This window comes from Anguilla anguilla, chromosome 7 (assembly GCF_013347855.1).
Source record: "Anguilla anguilla isolate fAngAng1 chromosome 7, fAngAng1.pri, whole genome shotgun sequence".
Taxonomy (NCBI): Eukaryota; Metazoa; Chordata; class Actinopteri; order Anguilliformes; family Anguillidae; genus Anguilla; species Anguilla anguilla.
This window is the reverse complement of record NC_049207.1, coordinates 19,082,644-19,106,620: the sequence shown is the minus strand read 5'-3', so window position 1 is coordinate 19,106,620 and position 23,977 is coordinate 19,082,644. Positions and strand designations below refer to the sequence as shown.

The window sequence follows — 23,977 nt, the reverse complement described above, 5'->3', positions numbered from 1 at the left end:
CCCTTCTGCAACAGCTGACGTAAGTTGAACAGCAGATAGAAGTGAAGTGGCGTAAGAAGAGGAGGAAAATCCCGGATAGCCTGCCTGCTTATTATTATGTACAGTTGCTTTCAGCACCACCGTGTTTGATACTTGCAAACGTGACATTTTAATTTTTGAGAAAGCCAGCAGAAATGAATTCTTCCAGAAGGAACGAACATGACTGGCAAGGTTTGGTGAGCGAGGTGAGTGCGATGCAGCCTCTTTTGACAGTCGAAAATGATCCAGTTTCGTGGGAGGAAATTGCTGTCCCAGTTCAAATGCAGTCATAGTGGTTTTACCATATGCTAGAAAAAAGAACCCCTCAGCGTAATGATGCGTCCCTGCAGTAAGCAAACCTCATAAACACTACGAGTTTACAGCAAGTGAAATCATTATGCCCTGTGCAGTCGAAAAGTTGTGTTGCCTTTCCCACCATAAGGCGTAAATACTGGTGGCTGTCCACTTCGGTGGCCCTGTCTGCATTCGTCATACCATATGTGTGTCCTATAGTGCCCGTACCATGTAATAAAGATATTACACCCACACGAAACATGGTGCTGCCTACATGGTATGCCCTCAACATACATGGCGAGGAAGTTGAAATAGCGTTTCACCCCAACCAAAACTATTTTGATAGTATTTTAGGGATTACATTTTTGTTTGCCTGCAAATAATTTACGTGGCTGTTTTGACCTGTATTGCAAGTGTAGGAATAATTGTAACCTAATATTTGAATGCATTTGCAAAGCTGTTTTTGTGCTTTGCATTTTACTCTGACGGATTACCGTGCTGAATTGATCAAAACGTCATCATCATGTGTGAAGTAGATAAAAAATAATGCTATTGCAGTATAAACTGTAATGTGGACATATTGCATTATGATTTTTTTTAAAAACTCAAACATGAACACTATTTCTTTGTTGTTTGTTATGGTTTGTCGTGTGATATAGACTTAAAGTGGCACCGGCATTCGCATAATCACACATCAGTTACTTTTATCATAAAAGATGTTTCCTAGTTGAAAGGATAAATGATGTGTGTTGCACAGGGCTGATTTTTGAGCCATAGACTCTGGATTTGGGAACTCTGGAAAGCAAAAAGAAAACATACAGGATCAGGAATAGACTTCTATAGACTTTGGAATTCACCTTAGACTTTAAGACACTATTGAATATTTCCAAACCAAAGGCAATGCAAAATTGACATGTTTTATTTACTTATTACATTGATTCCACAATCTACGAATTGATTCCAGATGGTTGTACTTGTGTCTGCCTCATGACATGTAGGCCAGCGGTCTGAACTGGAGATAAAAATGAACATTTTGCAATGTAGCACAAAAGGCAGATGTCCTCGGTTCGACTTGGTTGGTATGGGATTCACGTATGAAACAGATGTCAGAGGAAGATGAAATTCTCGCAGTTTCAGTCCACATGTCTGATTAGAAATGGAAAATTGCTTGATTGCAGGTTATAACCTGCAATCTCTTCTTCCATGTTCTAATGATCTAATTAAGCATCAGAACTAAATATGTACAAAATTAGCTACTAATTATATTGAATCAGTGTCTGGAAACTGACGGACTTTGAAACTTTGCTGTACTGTCTGTAGAATGACACCAGACTTTGACAACAGTGAGGTTTAAGGGAACACAGACCTCCTTGAGAACATTAATGTGCCACCTTTTGGCAGAGATTATGTAGTTTTCAGTTTGTAATTTCCTTCACACAATTCACACACCACTCTTTTCTTTGTATTAACACTGTGCTGGTAAAGCTTTTCCTTAGGCAAGAAAGATAACGCTGGTCTTATCTCCCACCTTTAAACAGGTTTAGTGTTTATTTATCCACAGGTGCAGAACAGTGTGTGTTTGATTAGTTTCCAGTGAAGAGGGAGGAGCTATTCTTTCTGTAATAATAATAATAATAATAATTCCTCACATATATATTTCGCTTTTCTCTAAACTCAACATGCTTTTTACTGTGATGAGGGGGAAACTCACCTCAGCCACCACCAATGTGTAGTCCCCACCTGGGTGATGCATGGCAGCCATTTTTGCATTAGAATGCTCTAAACAAAAGCTGAGGTGTAGAGGGAGAGAACAATTATTTTGCCAATTAAACTGGGGGGTGATAGGTGGCAGGTTGCGAAAGCCAGGTTGAATTTAGCCAGGACACAGGGGAACCGTTTACCTTAGGCTCTCTAGGCTACTGGTTTAATATCAGATGGTAATAGGTTCGAATGGGGTGGAGATATAAACATAATGTTCTGTGTCTAAAACTACTGTAGTAGAGGAACTCTGATGGTCTGTATTACTTCACAAAGGAGCAAAATGCATACTAAACCTTTTTGAAAAAGCTGTGATAGGGTGTTGACAGAATGCAGTAAATTGCACTCTGGTAATTTCCCCACTGTGCAGTCTTAGTTTGCGGATTTTGATAAGCATAGGTTTGCAGGTCTGTCCATAACCTGTCTTGTTCATGTGCTTGGTCACCACCTACCATTGCATTTTAACTGAGTAGTCGTAAAAGCAATAGTATGGAATAAGGATTTATTGATCCCCAAGGGGACCTTCACAGAGCAATAGGAACACTACAAATGGCCTGTGTCCCAAACGCGCAATGAACCAGCTAACAGGCAAGTGAACAGTAAACCCGGTGTGCTTTATACAATAATGCATAAAAGAACAAAAAACACCAGCGTAAGAAACCTGAACATATGCACCATGCTGTCACACACGCCCACACCCATTCGCATGCAGTCATTAAGCGTCTTATTGCTGCAGGGAGGAACGATTGTCAAAATCTCTCTACGGAGCATCTTGGTGCAATAAAACGGGCGGGAAACGTGCTCTGCATCTGCATGGGTGTTCTTCTGTAGGGGGGACGCTCTGAGGTCTGCAGCGTACGACACAGTTGTCTTTGAAATTTTCTGTTCTGCGGTTACTTCAGGCAAGTGGAGCTTCTTTGCAACTCTGGACCCTGCCTGCTTCGCTTAATCAATTTGTTGAGTTTATTAGCATCTGCTTTCGCCATCCTCCAATGCACTGCACTGCAGCACAAAACCTAACTCTACCTACCATACCTACATTGAATGTGTATTGTACATGCATTATGTGCTTACTACATTTTTTTTTTTTTTTACATTGTTTCAAATTTTACTTTTCATTCATACATTAAATGACGCACTTTTGAAACATTTTATTGTTTTTTTTTCCTAAATTAAATTAATGTTAGCTACGCAAGGCTGTTCGTTGATAGTTAAAGCAAACGATTTATGTCTGTTTCCACATGAGTGTTGTAAATGCAAATGTAGGATGGCCTATACTCCTCTCCTCTAAAATACACCACCTGCTCTACTGTACTGATTATCATGCAGTAATATTTAATAACCAATGCAAGTTCCACTCTCAATATTATTAAATAACTGTGCAGCCTCTGCAATTCCCTGAAATCTATGACTGGCTGACTATAGTCCATTTCTGTGTAGAAATTGTATTTCTTTACAGTTTTTGACATTCTTTTTTGTCATTATTCAGCAGCTTGGGTAAATATTGAGGGTAACTTACAATTCATTCAACGATTTAAAAAAATGTAAAAGAAAGCAAAATCTACACAAATACAGGAAGCGGCACCTCAACCTCGGTTCACTGTGCAGAGTGATTTATGTTTGAAATACGTGTTTGTCTTCTGTGTGAAAACAATTTCTATTGTACTGGCATTTGATTTGCCCCTTTACATCCTTGGTCCTTACGTTGAAAAGCAGCTGAGCTCCCAAAGCACAAAAGTAAAAATAATATATGCAGTGCAGAATAATGGTTAGGGAGCTTGACTTGTGACTCAGAGTTTGCCAGTTCAATTTCCAGCCGGGACACTTCCACGTATACCTTCGAGCAACATACTTAACCTAAAATTGCTTCCATCAATATCCCACTGTATAAATGGATCGTATGTAAAATGTTATCTTTGTATGTCACCATCGGTAAGAGTGTTTTCTCAATGCAAATATGTTGGTTTTACCCCAGGAACTGTCAAACCCATTGGTGCATCTCCTGTGTTTCTCTGTAGGGGCGACAGTGCCTCTGTTTGCTCAGCGTTAGTCAGAGTAAATGTGTTCACTGTCACAAAGAGAAAGGTCTTCACTTCACAATGGTGGTGGAAAAACAAAGGTTGACGTGAGGTGTGGAAGAGCTGGAGAAAGAGGCGGCCAGCAGATTCGGCTGGGCCCCGGTGAGCGTCGGGAGATAAAATGGAGCCCAGCCACCAGGGAGACAATGCAGCGCTATCGCCTTCCTGTCTCACCTGCTCGGGGTCCTATTGTTCCTCTCAGGACGGCTCTAGCTCCAGTTTGTCTCTTCCCCTCTCTCTCTTTACTCAGTTCCTGGTCTGCAAGCGCAAGCTGGAGAGCAAGAAGGAGGCCCTGCTCATCCTGTCCAAGGAGCTAGACTGCTGCCAGCAGGAGCGAGACCAGTACAAGCTGATGGCCAACCAGCTGAGGGAGCGCCACCAGGGCCTGAAGAAGAAGTACCGGGAGCTCATCGTAAGGCAACATTACGCTATGGAGCACCCAGAGTATAGGGGCTGTTATACATACATTATTCTACAGAGCACCCATAGGATTGGGGCTGTTATACATACATTACACTATAGAGCACCTATAGCATAGGGGCTATTATTTATTTTGGCTGGACATTTGTTTGCCACCTGTTAAAGAAATGTTTTCAATGAAAGAAAACCTATTTTTATTGACTGTTTTTTCTTTTTCTCCTGCTTTGGAATGACTGGCTTTGGAATGACCTGTCATATTTGTTAGCATTTTCATTGAGAACAGTTTCTGCACATTCCCAAACGCCCGCAGTCACCTGCTGCTTCTCTGCAGTCTGCAGTCCACCGAATGAACTGTGCAGTCTTTGCCCTGAAAGACTGCATGACTTGTGCGTCAGGCACAGACAGAATGCAGGATCTTGACCGACCAGAGGGGGGCGCTCTTGTGCCATGAGGCAGGGAGTTACCTGCAGATTGGAAGCCTTCCTAGTTGGGCGATGTTGCAGCCTGTCCTGGTTTAAACAGGAAGCATTGAGGTGGACAGATTGCCTGTATTTAACAGTGTCTCATAAACAAGTTTCTCAAAAAGGGTCCAATTGCTTTTGATAATAAAAGAAATGAATGGATGTGTTAGGTCTTTGTAAAATCTGCCCAGAAACACAAGATCAGGAAACGCGATAAACCTCTGAAAACATCTTAAAGATGATGGTTTTTTAGGTGGTGCTTTTATTGTAGCTTTTCATCTTTAGACAGTAAGTTACTGAGACAAATGAATAGCTGTATTACTTGAGAGAAATGGTGTGCCTGTTCTTTCTACATTCCTCATCATTTCAAAGCATGAGAGCAGCAGGAAGATGCGTTTGCAACATCTGGTGGAGCTGTGAGTTTCTTGCCATTGAGATTTTGAAGTGGGAAAAATTGAGATTGCTTCATGGCCACAGCTGTATATGGGTGAGTAATTACTAATGGTGTTTTAATGTTTATTGCAGGATGGGGACCCCAGTTTACCCCCTGAAAAACGAAATCAGGTACGCATTGAGACAAGAAATGGCTTTTTTTCTTTCTATTCTGTTTCTGTCTTGGTGTTATTGAAATATTTTTTCAATTACAGTATGGCATTAACAAATTGTTCTATCTGTTTCTGCTGTAACAGGGACTTGCGAAATAAAGGGAGTGTCCCCATTGCACCTTACAGTAGACATGCTGTTCCTATAATAACGTGCCTTTGTGGCGACCTTGCGTTCTTTGTTTGACTATGGGTACACTGTGTCAACAGAAACGTTTGGTTAGCTGTGGGAACTTGTCGTATGCAAAGATGATAGGTGAATGTCAAACAACCAATGACCTGAGTTGTAAGGCTGGAGTTTATAGAAGTTGGGTTTCACTGGTATAATGCTTGGAAAGCAAGCCAACAATCTGCAGTACAAAAAAATTGTCTACTCAAATGACAATATGTTTGCAATGCAGTCAAGAGGCCTCATTAGGTTATGAATAGCATATCTGGTATAGGAAGTAGCACAAATTATAAGCATTACTGTTTATGGCCACTGAAGGTTTCAGATTAACATAAATCTATGTGGTTGAAAACAATAAGCACTAAGCTACAGTATATGACCTCTGAGATCTTTGCATGTAGAGTATAATGTATTTCCCTAGAGTCCTCACATGGTGTATGACTGTTTTATGCTTTTCATATATAAATGCATTCTCTTTGGCTTTTGGTGTTGAGTACTAGTGTTTGATAGTGTGCAGCGCTGCTGTAATGTTCAGGCTTCAGGAGATGGTAGCGAGGCGTTGGCGTGAGCCCTTTTTCTGGGCGAGCGAGCTGACAGACACGGTAACATCTGGAGTGAAGGTTGGTGAGGCGCGCTGCTGTGATCTGAAACCTTCCTGTGGAGATCTGCCTCCTGCCTAGTGCATTCTGCCTCCGTCTTATCCCTTCATCACATCTCTCTCTCTCCTACCCCTTCTGTTTGTTTCTTTTTTCTTTCTCAACCTCTGTCTATCTCTCTCTTTTTCACTGCTCCCTTCCCCCTTATCTCTCTCTCTCTCTCTTTCTTTATCCCCCTCCCTCTCCTCCCCCCTCTGTTTTGTTCTCTCTGTCTCTCTCTCTCTGCCCCTCCCCTGCTGTCTCTGTCCCTCTCTCCCCAGGTGAACCTGGCCCAGCTGTTGAGAGATTCCCGGGAGAGGGGTAAACAGCTCGCGGAGGAGATGAAGGAACTGAATCAGCGGCTGGCGGAGGCCCAGGGGGATAACAAGGTACGGCATCCATCTCTGCGCCCCCTCCCCTGCACCCCTCGCAAATCTGTGGGCGCAGCTGTGGGACAGGCGCTCTCCGCTTCCGTGGAAAGGATACGAGGGGAAATTCTTGGCTGCTAATCCGTTTCGGCCCAGTAAACAGGTGCACGGCGCCCACGGAAACGCAGAGGCGGGGCGAACTCTTGAACCGGCAGGATCTCGTCGTCACGTGACTAGCCTTAGCAAGAAAGGCTTGCCGTAATCAGTGACCGCAACCCTTAGCCCCTCCCCCCCTGCTCCTCCCACAGCTGCTCAGGATGACCATCGCCAGGCAGAGGCTGGGGGACGAGGAGGTCGGGGCCCGACACTTCCCGGCCCATGAGCGTGAGGACCTGGTGCGGCAACTGGAGTGGGCGCGCGTAATGGTGAGAGAATACAAGCCGCACTTCCTGCCACCAGGGGTCGCACTTCCTGTCACCAGGTGCGCATGTGTCATGTGTTTCAGTGGACGTGCAGAAAACCCTGACAGCAATAATACCAAACCCCTAAGCGGATATAAACTTTCAGTTTTTTTGGGGGTGGCGGGAATAAATTCTTGGAGGGTGTTCATTTCCTTTGAATTTGTCACTGTCACTGTATGTAGACCAACAGTAATTAATATAGCTAATGCAAACTGTTCGGTTGCCTTGTCCTTTATTTGAAATACATCATCTACAGCATGGGGATCCAAATTGACAAATTAATTGTGGTGTTAACTTGTTTTGTTTGGCAAGGGAGCAACCTGACTTGTGTCCATGGGTCATCAGAGGCCTGATCACATAGACCAATGTATCTGCAGCAGTGCCACACAAAATGGCTTCTTTGAGTGCAAATATTTTGATTTGTGGAATTTAGTTTGATATGCACCAAAATCACTCATAACAGTGGCAAAATAACACTGATGAAGAATGTGTATAGGATTGGTTTGATTACAGAAATGGGGAGCGACTTAGTTCTCAGTAGGTTTCACACATGGTGCCTCAAAATTATGCTGGATGCCAGTAAGCTTGTGTTGTAATGATTTTGTAACACAAGTGGTTACTATAATATTTTCTGCTATGGAAATGGCTGTAGCCACGTAACATTGCAGAAGTACTGGAAAGTGACGCCCTGCCTGCCTTAATACCATATTTGCAAATGGTTGTGGAATTAAGAAATGTTTCTCTATCGTATAGCTTAGTACTATATTATAGTATGGTTATTAACCGCTATAATGATTGTGCGAAAGCAGTGTCCTGCAGTTTGTCTCTTGGTCTTTCTCTTGCGCAGAACGAGGAGCTGGAAAACCTTCTGAAGGCGTCGAGCGACGAGCTGCAGGATGTGAAAGCTGAGCGGAGCGTGTTCCAGGAGAAAGCCAACCGCCTCAACCAGGAGCTCAACCACATCCTGGGCGGTCACGAGAACCGCATCATCGACGTGGACGCCCTCTGCATGGAGAACAGGTGTGAGTGTGTGTGTGTGTGTGTGTGCGTGTGTGCACGTGTTCGCTCGTGTGTGTGTGTGTGAGATCAAGAGAGTGATAGAGAAAGAGAGGCAGGCCGACCACAGGAGCATTGTGGGAAATGTAATCTTATTACTCTTTCAGCATGTTTTCATTTGAGCTTATTTCCGGAAATTGCATGTTTAGCCAGATTTCAGTTTTAATGAATGCAGTGAACATTAATGTCTGAGGTACTTTGTCTTTTCTACTTTCTTGACTGCCTTCATTTTTTGTTGCATCAAAAAGCTCTTTTTTTTATAACAAGGTTAGTGTCATTGCAAGCAGTACATTGAATTTATTTTTGAAAACTCATTGAAGTGAAGAACACCTTGAAAAAGCTCTGAAACTGTTCAGACGCTCCTCTGCCTTTTGTTCTTTGCCTTTACCTGTAGCATCGATAAATCAATGTTGAGCTTAATTTCCCTCTAAATTATGAATGTAAGTTAAAGAATATTATTTTACAAAATGTCTGACACTTGAGCGGTTCAAGTGTACTTACTATATCAGAGAGCTGTTGGCAATAGATTGTTTTCCATTTGTACATTTCAAAGATTTTTAAACAGTCACTCCATTAACTCGAATTTCTCAAGCGCTTTCCTTTTATATCTTTTTAAATGAAGACCAAATGAGACCGGATGTATCCTGAGGCTGTTTTCTGTAAGCATCTCCATGGCAATTCTCGCTTCAGAGAGTCTCTCTGCTTGTTCCTTACTCCTGTCATTGAATTAGGCAGCAGAGCCTCCAGTGGGGAGGCTGCTTCCCCCTGTGTAGGCCATGGAGATCAGCGGTTTATACTGTTAGGTTCCCATTCGTTTATATTTTTCTTGATTTAAACCAGTTGCTCTTGGGTTGATGTGCTACTGCTGATGTAGTCAGGAGATGTGCATATCTATGGAGGCCCATGAGACGGGTTCCTTGGCAAACCAATCAGGATTTGAATTGGATCATTTGAGGATTCACATAAGGCTTCATTTTATGGATGTTTTCTGTCAACCCTACAAGTTCTTGCTGTTCCTTTGATTGGAGTAAAGCACTTTATTTTGGAGAATCACCTCAAGTCAATGTGAGTTTTGTGTAGCTGTTTTGTCAATGAAAAGATAACCCAGTGCAACTTCACCAAAGAACCCAATTTCTTTGACAGATACCTACATGAGAGATTTAAGCAACTCCAAGAAGAGGTCAGCCTGCTGAAAGTGAACATCATGAAGTACAAGGTAGACAACAGTTTAATCAATCTGGTTCTTGTAGGCACAAAATAAAATGAGTGTGTGAATCTTTTGCATAAAAAGTATTCTGTGTGTGTGTGTGTGTGTATGTGTGTGTGTGTGTGTGTACATCTTACCATACACTCAGCTCCAACCCATCTTTGCCTGTGAAATGAATTATTCTCAAATAGAGTGAACGTTGGTTGATAAAAATACAAGCAGCATCTACTTTGGAATGCTGTATTTCCCCAGATGGTAAATGTGCGTTGGCATTCAGAAAAATATCTTATCAGAAGATATGCAATCTAAGAAGTAAAATATGCAGCATAAAAATTTACTGAAACGAGAAATACTAATTATGCTCAGTCATTTCAGAGTCTTTAAATATTATCAGCATTTTTGGCAAAGGGGTGTCATGTTGAATCTTTGCAGTCTCCATTAATGCCGTCGTGTTTCTGAAACATTAATCGTGTGTGCGTGTGTGTGTGTGTGTGTGTGTAATGTTTACTGCTGTCAACATGTGTTGATTTGCAGAATGCTCTGGAGCGGAGGAGGAACTCGAAAACGTGCAGTAAATCTAAAAGCAGCAGTCTCACGGGAGTGCTCTCCGCCAGACAAGGTAAGACTCAATCCCAGCCTCGTTTCTGAACGGGCGGAACGGCACCTAGCCAATGAGCTCCAGGACTCTGTGCTTCCTTTGAACCGCGTTCAGCCACAATCACTCTATATACTAAAATTGCAGTCAATTGCAATTGCATTTGTGTTCGGGATGCGTTATCAGTGTTATAATTACCCGTGGCATTGATTCAACTGATAAAGAGCTCAGTAAGGAACTTCCATGATTATTGTAGAGGTGACTCCGGACTTCTCTGGGTGTTAGTGCCACAGATGTATGAAGCGGTCTTAATCAAGGCGGCTAAACAAAGGGCTGATTCAACTGTCAGAAGTGTATTTGTTTGTTTGCTGATGGAGGACTGGAATGACAGTGCTGTGAGTTAGTGATGGGAGAGCAGGGCTTAACCAACCCCCTCAGGGGTGGGGCCACTGTTTGTTGTCAATCCCGGACTTGTTTGCTGAGCCAATCCAAATAACTTGTCTGTCCATTGGGAGCTGCTATGATTGGTGAAATTTGAGTGAGGCACATATAACACCCGATAGCTCCAGCCCTTGTTGGGGTTCAGGAAGTTTCACTCTCACATCTGTGTGAGTGTTAACTTGTGCATTAAGTATTGTGGTATTGAGCAGAGGCTGGAGTCTTTTCTAATCTTTGGGAAACCTTCTGCAGTACATGAGCTGCTGGCTGAAGAGAGTGGGTGTGGTCTCCCCGCCACGCCTCAGTCAGTCTCAGACCTGAAATCGCTGGCCACCGCCCTGCTGGAGACCATCCATGAGAAGAACATCATCATACAGCACCAGCGCCAGACCAACAAGTACGCGGCTTTCTCTCTGTACTCCTTTTATTATTTTATCATTTTTCCTAATTTTTCCTACTTTTTATATTCTTTATTCAGAACATATTGCAAGATGGTGTATAGCAGTATCAAGTTGAAGTGATGTATTGGGTTTTTTCGCTGGCTGTAGTCCTAGGCCAAAGAAATATGGCAGCTTGTTCACAGGCTGATCTTCTGACTGAACTGTCACCTCGCACAGGATCCTGGGAAACAGAGTCTCTGAATTGGAGAAGAAGCTGAAGACCTTGGAGGTGTCTGGATTCTGGAGTCTTCCAGGTTGGTGCCACACTGCTCACCTTGGACCTGTATTTTCCCAGAAGTCCACAGCATGCATGCAGCATGATAGCCATCATGTGGTCCTGCATGGAGCGTAAGGTCTGGCTGTCTCACATGACACATGCAGCAGACTCTAGGTTTGCTGCATGTGAATGCATGGAGGGTGCATGTTTTATTTCAGTATGCCTCTAAATGAACTGCTCCATAACATGCTTCACACAGCACATTTCTCTAGTCCTGGCGTTCTCAAGTTCAGTCAAAGGGACCCCTGTGTATGCTGGTTTTTGTTACAGCCAATCTGTAGCCCTGTTAATACAACTAATGCAGGTTTGGCTGGTTATCATTTGCTTTGTCCTTGAATTCTTCATTATGTACCAAAATGGTTATAATTATAGTGCCATTTGTCCACACTTTCACCAATTAGGAGCCTACTGAATCACCTCATTATTTAACGTGGTCCGTTATACAAAACAATTCTCTCTTTACACACTCATTTTCAATATAGCACAATGTGAATATGGGACTTTGATTCTTCATGGCATGCAGACTTATTTCTGACATAATTTGGCATAAGAGAGCAAATAATCTCTCAAAACATGAAGAGCGTAATTAAGAAAAAATGTACAGCTTCTTAAAATTCCGGGATTGCAATGGTGGTTAGAAAGAAAACCAGTATACACTGGGGTCTCCCAGGGCCAAACATGCGAACCACCTCTCCAGTCAAAACAACGGTACCCTATCGTCTCCACAGCACAGCCCATATAGCATGTGTGCTACAGTGCTCAGTAAGTGCTACGTTTAAAGGGTGCTGTTTAATCAGGCTAATGGAGGTGAACCGGTTTAAGTCGAGCAGCAGGGCAGAGAACGGTATCGCACAGCGTGAATACGGAGAGGCGCCTTGTTTGCTGTTGGCTGCACGGGTGTGTATGTGTTTGAATGACAGCACTGATCCAGTGAGAGAGCCTGTGAAACCAGTAATGTGTCTGCCCACCCCCCAGCCTATCCCCGTGCTGTTATATATGTACATTTCCAGCTCACTGTTTGCAAACCCTGCCTGTTTCATCCCGAGTCTATTAAAATCATGCAGCACTGTTATGAAAATCTGTGCTCCCAGCATGTTCGCAAACTCCCAGCACCCAGACGTAAAGCCCCCAAGCCTGGAGCCTGATATTTTTCTTGCATATTTTGCATCAATATGTTCAAGCCCATCATTTTTTTATTTCTTTATTTACTGTTGTAAGTTGAATAGAGTGCGAGCAGTATTGTATGCAATGCTGAATGGATCATGTGACTGAACTCCACCGTCTCTCTTCTCCTTCTGCTGCCCAAAGGCCTGACCTACAATGTGTCCCTGGGATTAGGGAGTATGTTTCTGCTACCCTGATATTTGTACCATTCCCGCCATTGTGTCGTGCCAGCAGAAATCTGAGCCGTCTGCCAGAAACAGCCGTACCCCTGTGTATTCCCCTCCCCGTGTTTGTCTGCGTCTTATTCACAAACCAGGGTTCTGCGTATAATGTATCTCGCTCAAGATCTATAGATAGTGTCGTTTTAAGATGTATCAGATGAGACAGACAATGCTTTAAAAAAAATTATCCCGTTTTCTGTCCACGTGTTTTAGCTCCCCAAATTTAGTTGGTGCTTGTATTTCCTGTACCATTCTTTCTTTGAATTTTAGTGCTGCATGTTTAATGTATTCGTCATTCAGGTTGGTCTCTTAACAATATTATGGAAGAAATCATAACCATTGGCCCTTTCTCAATGCCTTTCCTGTGTGCTTAAGGTTTTTGTGGTACATTATTCAGATATCCCAGATGAATGATTGGAGTGGGGTAGAAGTACTTCAGAGTAATTGAGCCAAGGACCAGCTTGCATTCCATACTTCACCAAACGAAATCTTCATCAGCTAATCTTATTTAAATCCTATTGAAATATAACATAAATTACATATCAATTACATATCAATTCAATTAGTTTCAACTAAATTGAAATGCAAAAACTCATTGCGTATTTGTCCTCCTAATATGAGGTTGAAGTTTGGGGAAGCAACAAACAAACAAAGAAAAAAGAAAGAAAAGAACACAAAAATGAATAGAAATTTGTCAAAATGTATTTTTTTAAATGCCTGGAACAGTTTTCAATATTCGAGGCATAGCATTAATGTGATAAACTCAACTCACAGATCAATGCCTGGCTAATCTGCCCTAGGAGAATGAATTGTAATAACAACAATGCACTTTGATGTTAATACCCGCTGTCCCCAGAAAGATTGTAAAGATATGCAGGATGGGTTGTTCGCGATTAAACACGCCTCATTTGAATTAACTGCATAACCTGATTTTTCAGTCCAGAAAATCAGGGAGGAGGATGTGAACTACAGTGGTCAAACTACAAATGCAAACGTCCTGGTACATCATATATTTGAAGGGGAAATCACATAAACAGCTGGTGAAAATAAGCTTTTATTAAGCCAGGCTGTTCATCAATGCGAAGCATTGCTGCAGATTTCTTTCAAAGGCATCCTTAGATTTCCCACTGCAGGACTGTGTAAATAAATGCAGTTCTTCCCATGTCCAGTAGAGGGAGGTGTGGCACTTTGTTTCAGGCTCCTTTTAGGCTTGAGAAATCCTGCACTGTGAAGCTTGCCTGTCATAAGACTGTCATTCTCCCACCATAAAACTGACAAGCATCCATTACTGAAAATGATTGCCCACATTACAAACACATTTAGGGAATGTGCTGTTATTAGGGAATTTGTAGACGAGACAGAAAGTGGCTCATGAGTCAGTTCATGAAAGTGAAAGTGGGGAAGAGTGGCCTCGCAGAGACGGCCGGAGACTGGTGAAAAAAGGCTGCTCAGGCGTGTGATTAAAGTCCAAACATTAAAAAAGGAAAAACACATTGTTGCCATCTGGGGGAAAACTAAATTTGAGTCAAACAACTCAACACAACACAACCCCACCACCCCCTCCTCCCTCTCTCCCCCCAACCCACCCCACCCCACCCCACCCCACACCCAAAGGGCCTTCCCTTTAAGGAGTCGCAGGCAAACACACCATCTGAAAAGCTGTCAGAGTATATCACCCACACAGGCAACAATGAGCCCACTCACCACACCGAGGACAGGCAGACAGGAACGTCCTGAAGGGCATCGTATAACTGAGGTCTGTTTAAACCCGAACAGCCCCAGCACAGTGCGGTCTTTGTGTGCCCGGGCCGCTCATGTGAGGCAGACACAGTGCCGCTGCTGGAGTGAGGTTATTACGCTCTGGCGTCCTTCCCGCGCGCTCGTTTCCGCCGCGTCGTGTCTCCGCGGACCAGCGCTGATGTCTCCGGCAGTCACGACGGACGGCGCTCGCAGCGTCCGTTTCTGACCGGCGGAACCCGCTGTACGGTCGAAATAACCTTTTGCGGAGCGCGTAGGTACGCTACTCCCTGCGTGACGACACATGCCGGTGACTCAGAGGAGACGGACAGCGGGGTGTCTTGCTGAAACGCGGGAGCAGGGCGACTTGGGGAGCTAGCGCCCGCTAGGAGCTAAAACGCGCTGCTTCAGTCCCACTCGCTATTCAGCAAGCCATGGCGCGCGCCACGCCTGATGTCGTGGGACTCGGGCTCCGTGTAGCATACATAATTGCCGCAACTTTTAATTGCCTTCGGCAATCTGCAGAACAAGTTGTCAGCAGTCTTGTTGCGGAGGCCAGTGAACGCAGTTTGTTATTGCAGTTTGTTATTGTTTGACGCCTCTGCCTGAAAGCTGTTAGAAGGAACATATCTCAATTGAAGGATGTGATGATGTCACTGTCGCGCTCATCCTCACAGTGAGCATTTGTTTACCCTAGCATTCATCATGATCCTACTCTTTTTTACTAGCCAACACTGAACATTCTCCATGGAAGATTTGAAAATGTACAGTGTGGGTCATATTGCACACACAACTCTGGCACTCTGGCTGACCTTCTCAAATTATATTACACAACAGTTGAAAAAGCACCACAAGGGCGTACTAATATAGAGCAATGAGAGTTGTTGGAACTGAAATGGGCATTTCTTTATCTAAAATGTTTATCTAACATTTTACTTTCTATGTCATGCAGTGTTCTACAGGAATCATGCAAGCCCATATTTTGCTGCACAGCCTTTAAACTGTCCCAGCCAATGGTCGGCACTGATTTTAATGCAGAATCGGTACAGTGGCACTCTACTCTGTTCCCTGTATTTGTCTTGGGGAGAAAGCGAAGCCCTGTCTGATGCTTGATTGGATTACAACAAGCACTCTTGTGAGTGAGATGCATGCCTAATGATCTGTGGCACTGCGAAACTCCCCCTCAGTTAGGCACCCAGGATCAGGACATTGTGGGGCTCGAAAGGGACACGCCCCTCTCCATAAGGAACAGCATTCATCTTCTGCGAAAAACCATCGCCCGTCCTCCCCCAAATAATCTAGAGCAGCCAGGGTCCAACAGCCAATCGGAAACCGTGACAGCGTGTGGACATATGATTGGTGCATCTGACCCCTGTCAAGAGGAAATGACAGGAGAAAATGCACTTTGGAATGGAAACGAAAGTGCAGTGAAAGGGGGGAAGGCGATCAATTACCGTTATGTGTCGAGTGACATCTTGTGCTTGGACAGACGTGGGGCATGGCATCAGATGGTAGAGGAGTGCTTCATTTGTGCCACATAACATCTGTGATCCATTACCTCCCTGTCTGGGTGCGACCTGGTCAGTTTGGCCAAAGGTCTTTTTAGACATAGATCTGCTGCACGGTCTCCCTTTTGCGTTTGTTTCTTCCCCAACCGAATGTCAGCAACGTGAGCCTTTTCTAATCCGGCGTTAAGGTAAAAAGCAATGCCGGAGCACGTTTCTGATGTCTCCAGCATACAGTGTACAGTCCCCTGCGAATAGCATATGGCGTCCGTCCACGATGCGTGCGAGCATCACTAATGAAGACTGATGAGAGGGAACGGCAGCCGCTTCCTGTGAATCCAACGCTGTTCGTGTGTGAAGCCTCCGTCTTTTCCTGCTTACACGCGCACCTTTCAAAAACAACCCCTCGCTAGCCGCGCACCCTTTATTTTCTCTTAATTAAGCAAATATGGGTGGTATGCGTGTGGGTGTTTGTGTGTGAGTGTGTGTGTGTGTGTGTGTGTGTTTGTGTAGAGGAGGAGGGGGGGTGGGGGAGCAGCGGTGGGAGACGGGACTTTTGACATGTGTTGGGTAAACTGAACCGCGGCGAGAAGTAACCGCCGCTTTTGCGGGCTTTATGACTTGTGGCGAATAGGAGGACGAGACGCCATTAGCCTGAATGAGAGCCAGCACCCCCGGTCTCCTCTGCTGGGGCTCACGCAGCAGCCAGCGCAACCGCGAGCACAGCCACCCAAAGGTGAGTGTGTAATTGTGTGTAACTGGCTGCGCCGTTCATTAACGATGCCCTCGGCGAGCGACAAAAGTGCCGTAATTAGTAGTGCATGCTCTCCTTCCCGCCTCTCCTTCACAAAGCCCTCATTGGTGCTGATGGATAAGTACCCATTCCTCTCAAATGCCATGGCATTTTGAAAATGCTAGCAAATTCTGCCCACTGACATTCAAAAACGTGGGGCGTGTTTTGACGGAGGCCTATAAATATGGACTCGGCCGTGCGAAATTCTGTTTTTTTGGGGGGTTTGCGGTGGTGGGGGGGGAGTTTTCCTCCCCTGCGCAGAGTCTTTAACCTTTTGGCTGAACGCTCACAAATATGGGTCAGTAATCCCTGAAATGAGAGCGGGTTTTTGGGGACGTGGCAGAACTAAGCTGTTCCCATCAGCGGGCCTGTGACGCCGTTGGTGCTGTTCGTGTGATGTAATGTTGCAGTGCTGTTGAAGCAGTGCTATCGCATGCAACACTCTTACATTGGTCATACTTATACTATCTCTGAGATCTTCTGCAACATTTTTGTATATTTACAGATAGTGTGTATTCAAATAAAGTTTGAATGACCACATTCTCTTCAGATGGTAAGATGGAAAAACATAGGGCTAAGTTACATTAAATAATTTAGGAAACATTGGTTAACATTGCTTTGGACTAGAGCTTGTTGAATTTGTGTGAGCTAAGATAGCCAATATTGTTTGTTGTAATGTGGCCTCCTTTTGATATTAAAACTTTTAACGACAGGCCTGGATTTTGCAAGTTTAAATTAATGACTTATAGACATTGCTTTGTACGCGTGAGTAACTTGCCATTTTTGTACATTGAAAACGTGCTTTTTTTGAGGTACAGAGTTGTACTTTAACTGGGCTTGCCTGTCTGTGAGATGGTTCTGTATGCGGTATAGGCTGCCTTGGCTTTGTGAACTGCAGGGCTGCATTGAATTGACTGATCTGTGAGGGCTACAAGTGACTTTGATGATGATATAACTTCTGCTTGATTTGCTGTTTAAGTGCCCTGTTTGCAAATGCATGTTCACTGATGTACCTTTTCTTTTGAAATTTAGCGTGAAAAAATGGCTGCATAGTAAATATCATGATTATTTATTTTGCTGTGATGGGGCATCTGTGCGAGTGCCTCGGCAACATGTTGAGAAGCTCTTTATGTGTCCTCATAATTGCCCCCCCGCCCCCCTCCATCATTGCACATGGTTGCATCTGCGCGGGGTTCCGCCACCAGAAGGGTGCAACCATGTGCATCCTTGACAGGGGGCGGAATTTTCAGATGCCTTAAATCTGTTACATTTCCACTCTGCCATGTGTTTGCACCAGCCCAAATGCCAAATGACAGACCTAGCCCTTTTTCTACCCCCCTCCCCCACCAACCCCTCCCCCCTCCCCCGCTCTGCTCTCCCATCCTCCCGACAGCTACATTTGCTTTTCATGACCTCAAAATAAAAATAAGACCCCTGATTATTGCCTACGCATTTGTTAAAATAAGTTTTTGCGGTGAACCAATTCCAAAAACCTTCATTTGTATTTAACTTTTTTTTCATGTTGTTCATATCCTATTCAAAACAGCCGCATTACAAAATGTAATTGCTTTATAAATCCTTTAAGGCTTTGGCATGATAAAGGAGATGAGCTGTCATCGGGCAGTGGCTGGCCTCGCTGCGTGTCCTTTGCTTAATAATGCATTAGCAAATTGGGATGCATTTCCATTATCACTGAGCTCACACGATGACCATTAATCTTGTTTGTCTCCAATCTGATCAGATGACAGGACAGGAAGTAAGGAAGCTCCGGCATGGGAATATGGCACAGCTGGCAAAGACGGCCACCCAAAAGTGTGGCCCAGCTCCCAAGCTGGTCCAGATGGCAGCAGTGGGGGAGGCGCACCTGTTTGTTTGGACGCCTCCGAGCGCGGTGCCAGAGAGGGGGCGGAGCTGACAGAGGAGGAGGCGGAGATGGAACAGAGGGACGCGGCGGTTGTGAAGCTGACTGAGGAGCAGGCCGGCGCTGAGCTGATAAGTCCAAAGGAGGAGCGGGAAGAAGAGGCAGCCACTGCCCCTGGCAGTGCCCCCACTAAGCCTGAATCCCTCATAGATAGCCCCTTAGAACACTCTGAGTCTCAAGCTCCTCCCACTGTTTCAGGCCCCGCCCCAAAGGAGGGGCCTCCTCCATGCCACGCTCAGGAGGAGGAGGAGGACCATCCTGAAACCTCTGGCCGTCTATCTGTACTGTGTTCCCAGGCCACCAGCCCCACCCACACTGAGGAGTCGGGGCCTGACGGCACTGTGGAGGAGAACGACAACTACTTCCGTGAAAGCCTTGCGTAGTTTCTGCCCTGATCTCCCTGGTAATGAAGACATAGAGAGGTTCACACAGCACACAGAAAGACGGGGAGGACGAGGGAGACACCACGCTGCCTTGGGCTCCTGCTGCAAAACGTGCTTTATCTGCGCCGTTTGCTTTGTACTTGTTTTACACGTGTTCCGCGTGTCTTCACCAAACATTTACCTTCGGGAAAATAAAGAGACAGGGTCTCCCAGATCCCTGGTCTCTGCAGGTTTTCCTCCTGCGTTGCCTGTGAATGTACCTGCCTGTGAAGCACACACATGCCCTTGGAAAGATTGATGAATGGATGAGGAGGGTGTATGAACTGTGCAGTGAGCAGATATATTTTCGGATTGTTCCCAAATAGACTCTCTGCACGCGACTGTTCATGAGAGACTACCCAGGAACTCGGTAAACCCCTAGGAACTAGGAAATGATTTGCAAATATAAAATTAATTTATGGCTGTACTAGCTTATTTATTATTTATGGATATGGTATATTGCTAATGATCAAGCTGATAGAAGTGTACTTGAAGCATAAGGCGGAAATTGCCCTAGTGGGACGTTGGTAAACTAGCCGTTTCTAAATGGCTCTGTTTCTTAAACTGAGCTGTTATTTTTGTTCATTGTGCATCTCTCTTTGGGTACAGGCTCCCGTGCTCTGCCCTGTGTGGTTTGCTGACTGCACACAGGGCTTCAGAAAACATGGCACATGCCAAAGTCCAAAGGCTGGCATGGTAGCGTGGCAGCAACCTCTCGTGATGCCGTTGCACAACATTTGTCCATTCATCCAGCCATTTTGTGACCCGCTTATTCCTCGTCAGGGTCACAGGGGGGGCTGGAGCCTATCCCAGCATGCATTTGACGAGAGGCAGGAATGTAGGCAGAAATGCGCCCTGGACAGGTCGCCAGTCCATCACAGTGTGATTTAGAGTCTCCATTTAGCTTAACGTTTGTTTTAACTTAACATGTGATATTTTGATCTTTCGCATTACGCTCACCACGGCAACAACAGATCGCCAGACAGACCGTTTGATTTCTGTAGATCGGTCTCACTGCCAAAACCATAAGAGTGTTTTACTCTGGGGGTGTGAATTACTTTAAATGAGATCTTCCTGGGAGTTTGTACTGTAAACGGAGCGAGCTTCTTGGATTCTAGCTCTCACCCCATCCCTGAGACTCAAACCCGTCGTGCCAGCTGGCCTCCCTGAGAAGAAAAAAAAAAAAGCACGGTGCCAAAATTTATAAAACTGCTTATTTTGCAGAATGCCGTTTTCTATTTTTACTCCACAACAGCGTTCAGGGGATTCAGTGCACGGATCCCTGCTGCCCCGCAGCTGATCTGGCAGATTGGCGCGATGCTCGAGGAATGAGACGGCTTCATAAAATAGATGGAATTTCTACCAAAGAAACCGAAGCGTTGTGCTGTGGCAGCGCGGCCTTTATAGAAGCATTAAACCAGTGTACCAGCTCGCGGTGGCACCTGATAATCGCAGTCGTTGCCGGGCCTGTGTTTCGTGAAATAACTGTTGACGGAAGTAACATTTCTTCTCTCTTCCCCTCAGTGTGGTGCTGAGCGCTAACTGAATAAATCGAATAAAGTTTGAAGGGGTTTCCATGGTAGACGACAAAATGCATCGCAACTTGGGATTGAGGAAGTTGAACAGTTTCGGCTCCTGCTGAGAGGGTGAAACGAAGGCTTTGTCTGGGCGCTAGATGGATTGAAGTCGACGATTCACTTTTCATCCCCTTCTCTTGCAGATTGCCTGGCGCTGTCTGTCATTTGGCACAGTGGGAGAGCAGATCTTCCTGCTACATCTTCTGCCTCTTGCCCGATTAGACAGAGAGCTGCGCATTTGCAAAAGGCCAGGCACCGTTCAATTAAACGTGAGGGTGCCTGGGTGAGATCTCATTCCCCGGTGATTGATCGAACTCTGCCTTTTGGACACCGCACTTTCTTGCCAGAGAAGAATTTCATTCCAGTTCTTGATGGTGTCGGGCGGTTTAGTGACATCCTGTGGTTCTTGACCACGTTTCTGATGCAGGTCTGGCTGGAGTCCGGCAGATTCCGGCTTCTGTTCGCAGCTGTTGGGCCCTCGTGTGAACAGAAAATACAGTATCCTCCACTGGAATTGTGGGAAAAATGAGGCCACAGTCACTGTTGCCCTTGCCTGGGCCCATCTGAGTAATTTTGTTTTTCATACCCGTATCTTAGCAGCAGTGTGTGCCGATTGCTGATTGGCTGCGTGGGTCAGGGTATGCTGGGAGGGTCCGCGGGACAGAGCCCTCTCTGCTTAGTGACAGACACAGTCATCTGACTCCGGGAGCCAGAGGGGGGTGTAATTAGGGGCACCGCTGGGGGAAATCGCTCATCTGCTGATTTTAATCAAACTCCAGAGGAGCCGAGTTTGGTGTGCCAGCCTGGGGTCGCGGCGGGGGGCCTAGTCAGCGTGTCGCCTGCACGTCGCAATCCCGGCCACACCGGCGGCCGAGGACACAGAGCGGCGCGCTGTCCCCGGCGGTCGTGACGGGGATCCATTTTAGGGCCCGTCGTCTCGGGGAGGGGCTGGCGGGAAGCAGCCATTTTGCACACATTCCTGCGTCAGGTTACTTACTTCAGCAGCGCCCCTGATGGATCTGTCAGACATGAAACCACTTCACCTGTGCGAATCTGTGCGGTCCGAATGCAGTCAGTCATTTTCGGGAGATTTGAAATTTGAAAGTCTTCGAGCCCCGAAGGTCCGTCTTCCTGTTAGAAAAGTGTAACTTTTTTTTTTACTTTGGTTGACAGGTCTATAATTCAGAACTGGAAAATAACACTGAACGCTCAGTAAAGCGTAATGCCCTTGTCTTGTAGAGCATTTGACTCCTTGTTTCATTCCTCTCATGCATTGATTAACAAGATATGTGCAGAAGTAGTGCACCATATTTCACAGTGGCAGGACCCTAGCTTTTGTTCTGTTCTGATTGCATTAAATTGGCAATATAAGTTAAACTATTATTATTATTATTATTATTATTAATTATGAAACTGCAGATAATATTTAATGTATTGTCTGTTGCTTTATTGTTAAGCAATGATAGTGTTTGTATAATAAACGGGCATAATAAAAATACAATATACTGTTCCTTCCTTTGGCTGCTGATCTGCAGCTCTCCTCATACACACATTTAGATGTCTATATGAGGGTGATAATGCTTTCATTTGGATTGGCCCCTTTGCACAAGTAATTTCTTTTGGTCATCTGGATTGCTACGTGGCTGAGCATCTCCCTTTCTCTTATACTGTTCCGGTGATACGGAGTTGTGCCTCTTTGAGTTATTTATTGCCTATAATTATACTTGTTGTGTTTCCACAAGGGCAAATCCTGTGCAAACCGTTGGTGGAACAGAAGGGTCAGTGCACTTTATGTCATTATTTATTTTCCATTTGATTTGTTTATGCATTTGGAATTGAGGTGGAGAATATGTGAATAGTTATGCAAATAAAGCGCATAAATCACATTGTTGTATGCTACTGAATACACTCCTGCGCAAAGGGGAGACACCCAGTCAACTTTGTTTTTTTTATTTCTGCTGTTATGTGTTCCTGGAACGTACAGTGGAGCAGGTCACAAGAAGACTGGGAATATTTTCTATGCCATTGTTGAATGAATATTGTGACATTTAGCTGGTGATGTCACCGTTGAAAAGAGATACACTTGTCAAGCCCAGATAAGCGTGGAGGCTATGCTGGATGTCTGCAGAAGCTGGGCTTTACAGTCAGATCTCTATTAAGATAGTTGATTATGGGCTGGCCTGATAACAGGGGACGAGAGCACTGATATCTAAAGTGTAACAGAAGTAACGGACTCCATGCAGTTCTAATGTGAAAGCGCTCTAGAAGGGCGGGGAATTGCCCAACCTGGCAGAGTGTGCGCTGTTACAAATGTAAATACGGATATTCGGCATCCATTTCAAGCTCAAGACTTTGCTCATGCAAACGCACGGGGCCACGTTCAGGCACAAAGCTGCTCAAAAACGCTGGAAACGAGGCCTTGCACTTTACAGGAGAAAGAACTGCGGCTCTCACTTTGTCTCCTAATAGCTTTTCCTCCTCGAATAAAAGCGTGCCCTGCTGGGAAGACCCCTCCGGAGTGACAGTTGGTCGCTTCAGTGGCCCGGCAGGGTTTGACTTCTCTAGTCCTGGAGGGCCCGCTACCTGTGGGGCTTCAATCTCAATTACTGCTGCCTGTGATTAAGACCCGGAAAATCACAGCTTTTCACCTCTTAATCAACTGACAAGGCCCGAGGTAGAAGGAAAACCAGGAACTAATGAAGGACCGGAATCAGTCAGCCTTAGTCTGAGAGCCAATAAATGCACCAGCAGGTGCGGTCCAGATAGAAGTGGCCACAGAAATATTGAAGGTGAGAGTAAGGCTGGCATGAAGCACTTTGTATGCCCGATGGGGGGGCAAGAAAATCCTCATTTAAAGTTTAGACATTTCTGCCACTCTTTCCTTCTGTCCAGATCTTGTCAGCAGTGACCTTTAGCAGCTCCAGATGTGGCTGACTTGATGAATGAGCCATGGATGTAAATAATGTTCCCATTTTACGGAAGAATACAGTACTCATTCCTTGTTATTTTATGTGTTATGTGATGGTTTTATTAAATCCTTGCACCCTGCTTTCGGCTTGTTTTTGTTTACTTTTAGATTTTTGGAGCATTTGTAACATCTCAATGTAACGCTACAGTGGAATTACAATTTTTCAATAAGCAATAGTAAGGGGTAGTACTATAAGTAATAATAATTACAACAGCACATAAAAACAACATCTGGATTCATCTGGATTCCAGGAGTGGAATGGTCTATTACCTGGGTTTTCTACAGGGGGCATGTGCCCCCCATCCAAGAAAAGCACCCTCATCTGTGAAACATGGTGGGGGGTGTAATGTTTTGGGGATGAATGGCTGCCACAGATGCTCTCACTTGTGTTC

The 23,977-nt window shown here is 44.9% G+C and overlaps 1 protein-coding gene across 2 annotated transcripts; it reads left to right on the top strand.

Moving 5' to 3' along the window:
• The first annotated feature begins 4 nt into the window (after nt 1-4).
• Nucleotides 5-23,665, top strand: LOC118231651 (coiled-coil domain-containing protein 149-like). 2 transcript variants are annotated; one of them, XM_035425675.1, is made up of 13 exons: nt 5-224; nt 4,399-4,560; nt 5,555-5,593; nt 6,717-6,824; nt 7,112-7,228; nt 8,112-8,284; nt 9,464-9,536; nt 10,062-10,146; nt 10,813-10,957; nt 11,178-11,254; nt 12,586-12,618; nt 16,539-16,640; nt 18,439-23,665. In XM_035425675.1, exons 1-13 carry the CDS (start codon nt 174-176, stop codon nt 18,999-19,001), a joined length of 1,728 nt encoding a protein of 575 aa, XP_035281566.1. In that variant the 5' UTR covers nt 5-173; the 3' UTR covers nt 19,002-23,665. The 2 variants fall into 2 exon arrangements, with proteins under 2 accessions (XP_035281566.1, XP_035281567.1); XM_035425676.1 differs by lacking the exon at nt 12,586-12,618 and having other exon boundaries at nt 6-224.
• Nucleotides 23,666-23,977: the final 312 nt, after the last annotated feature.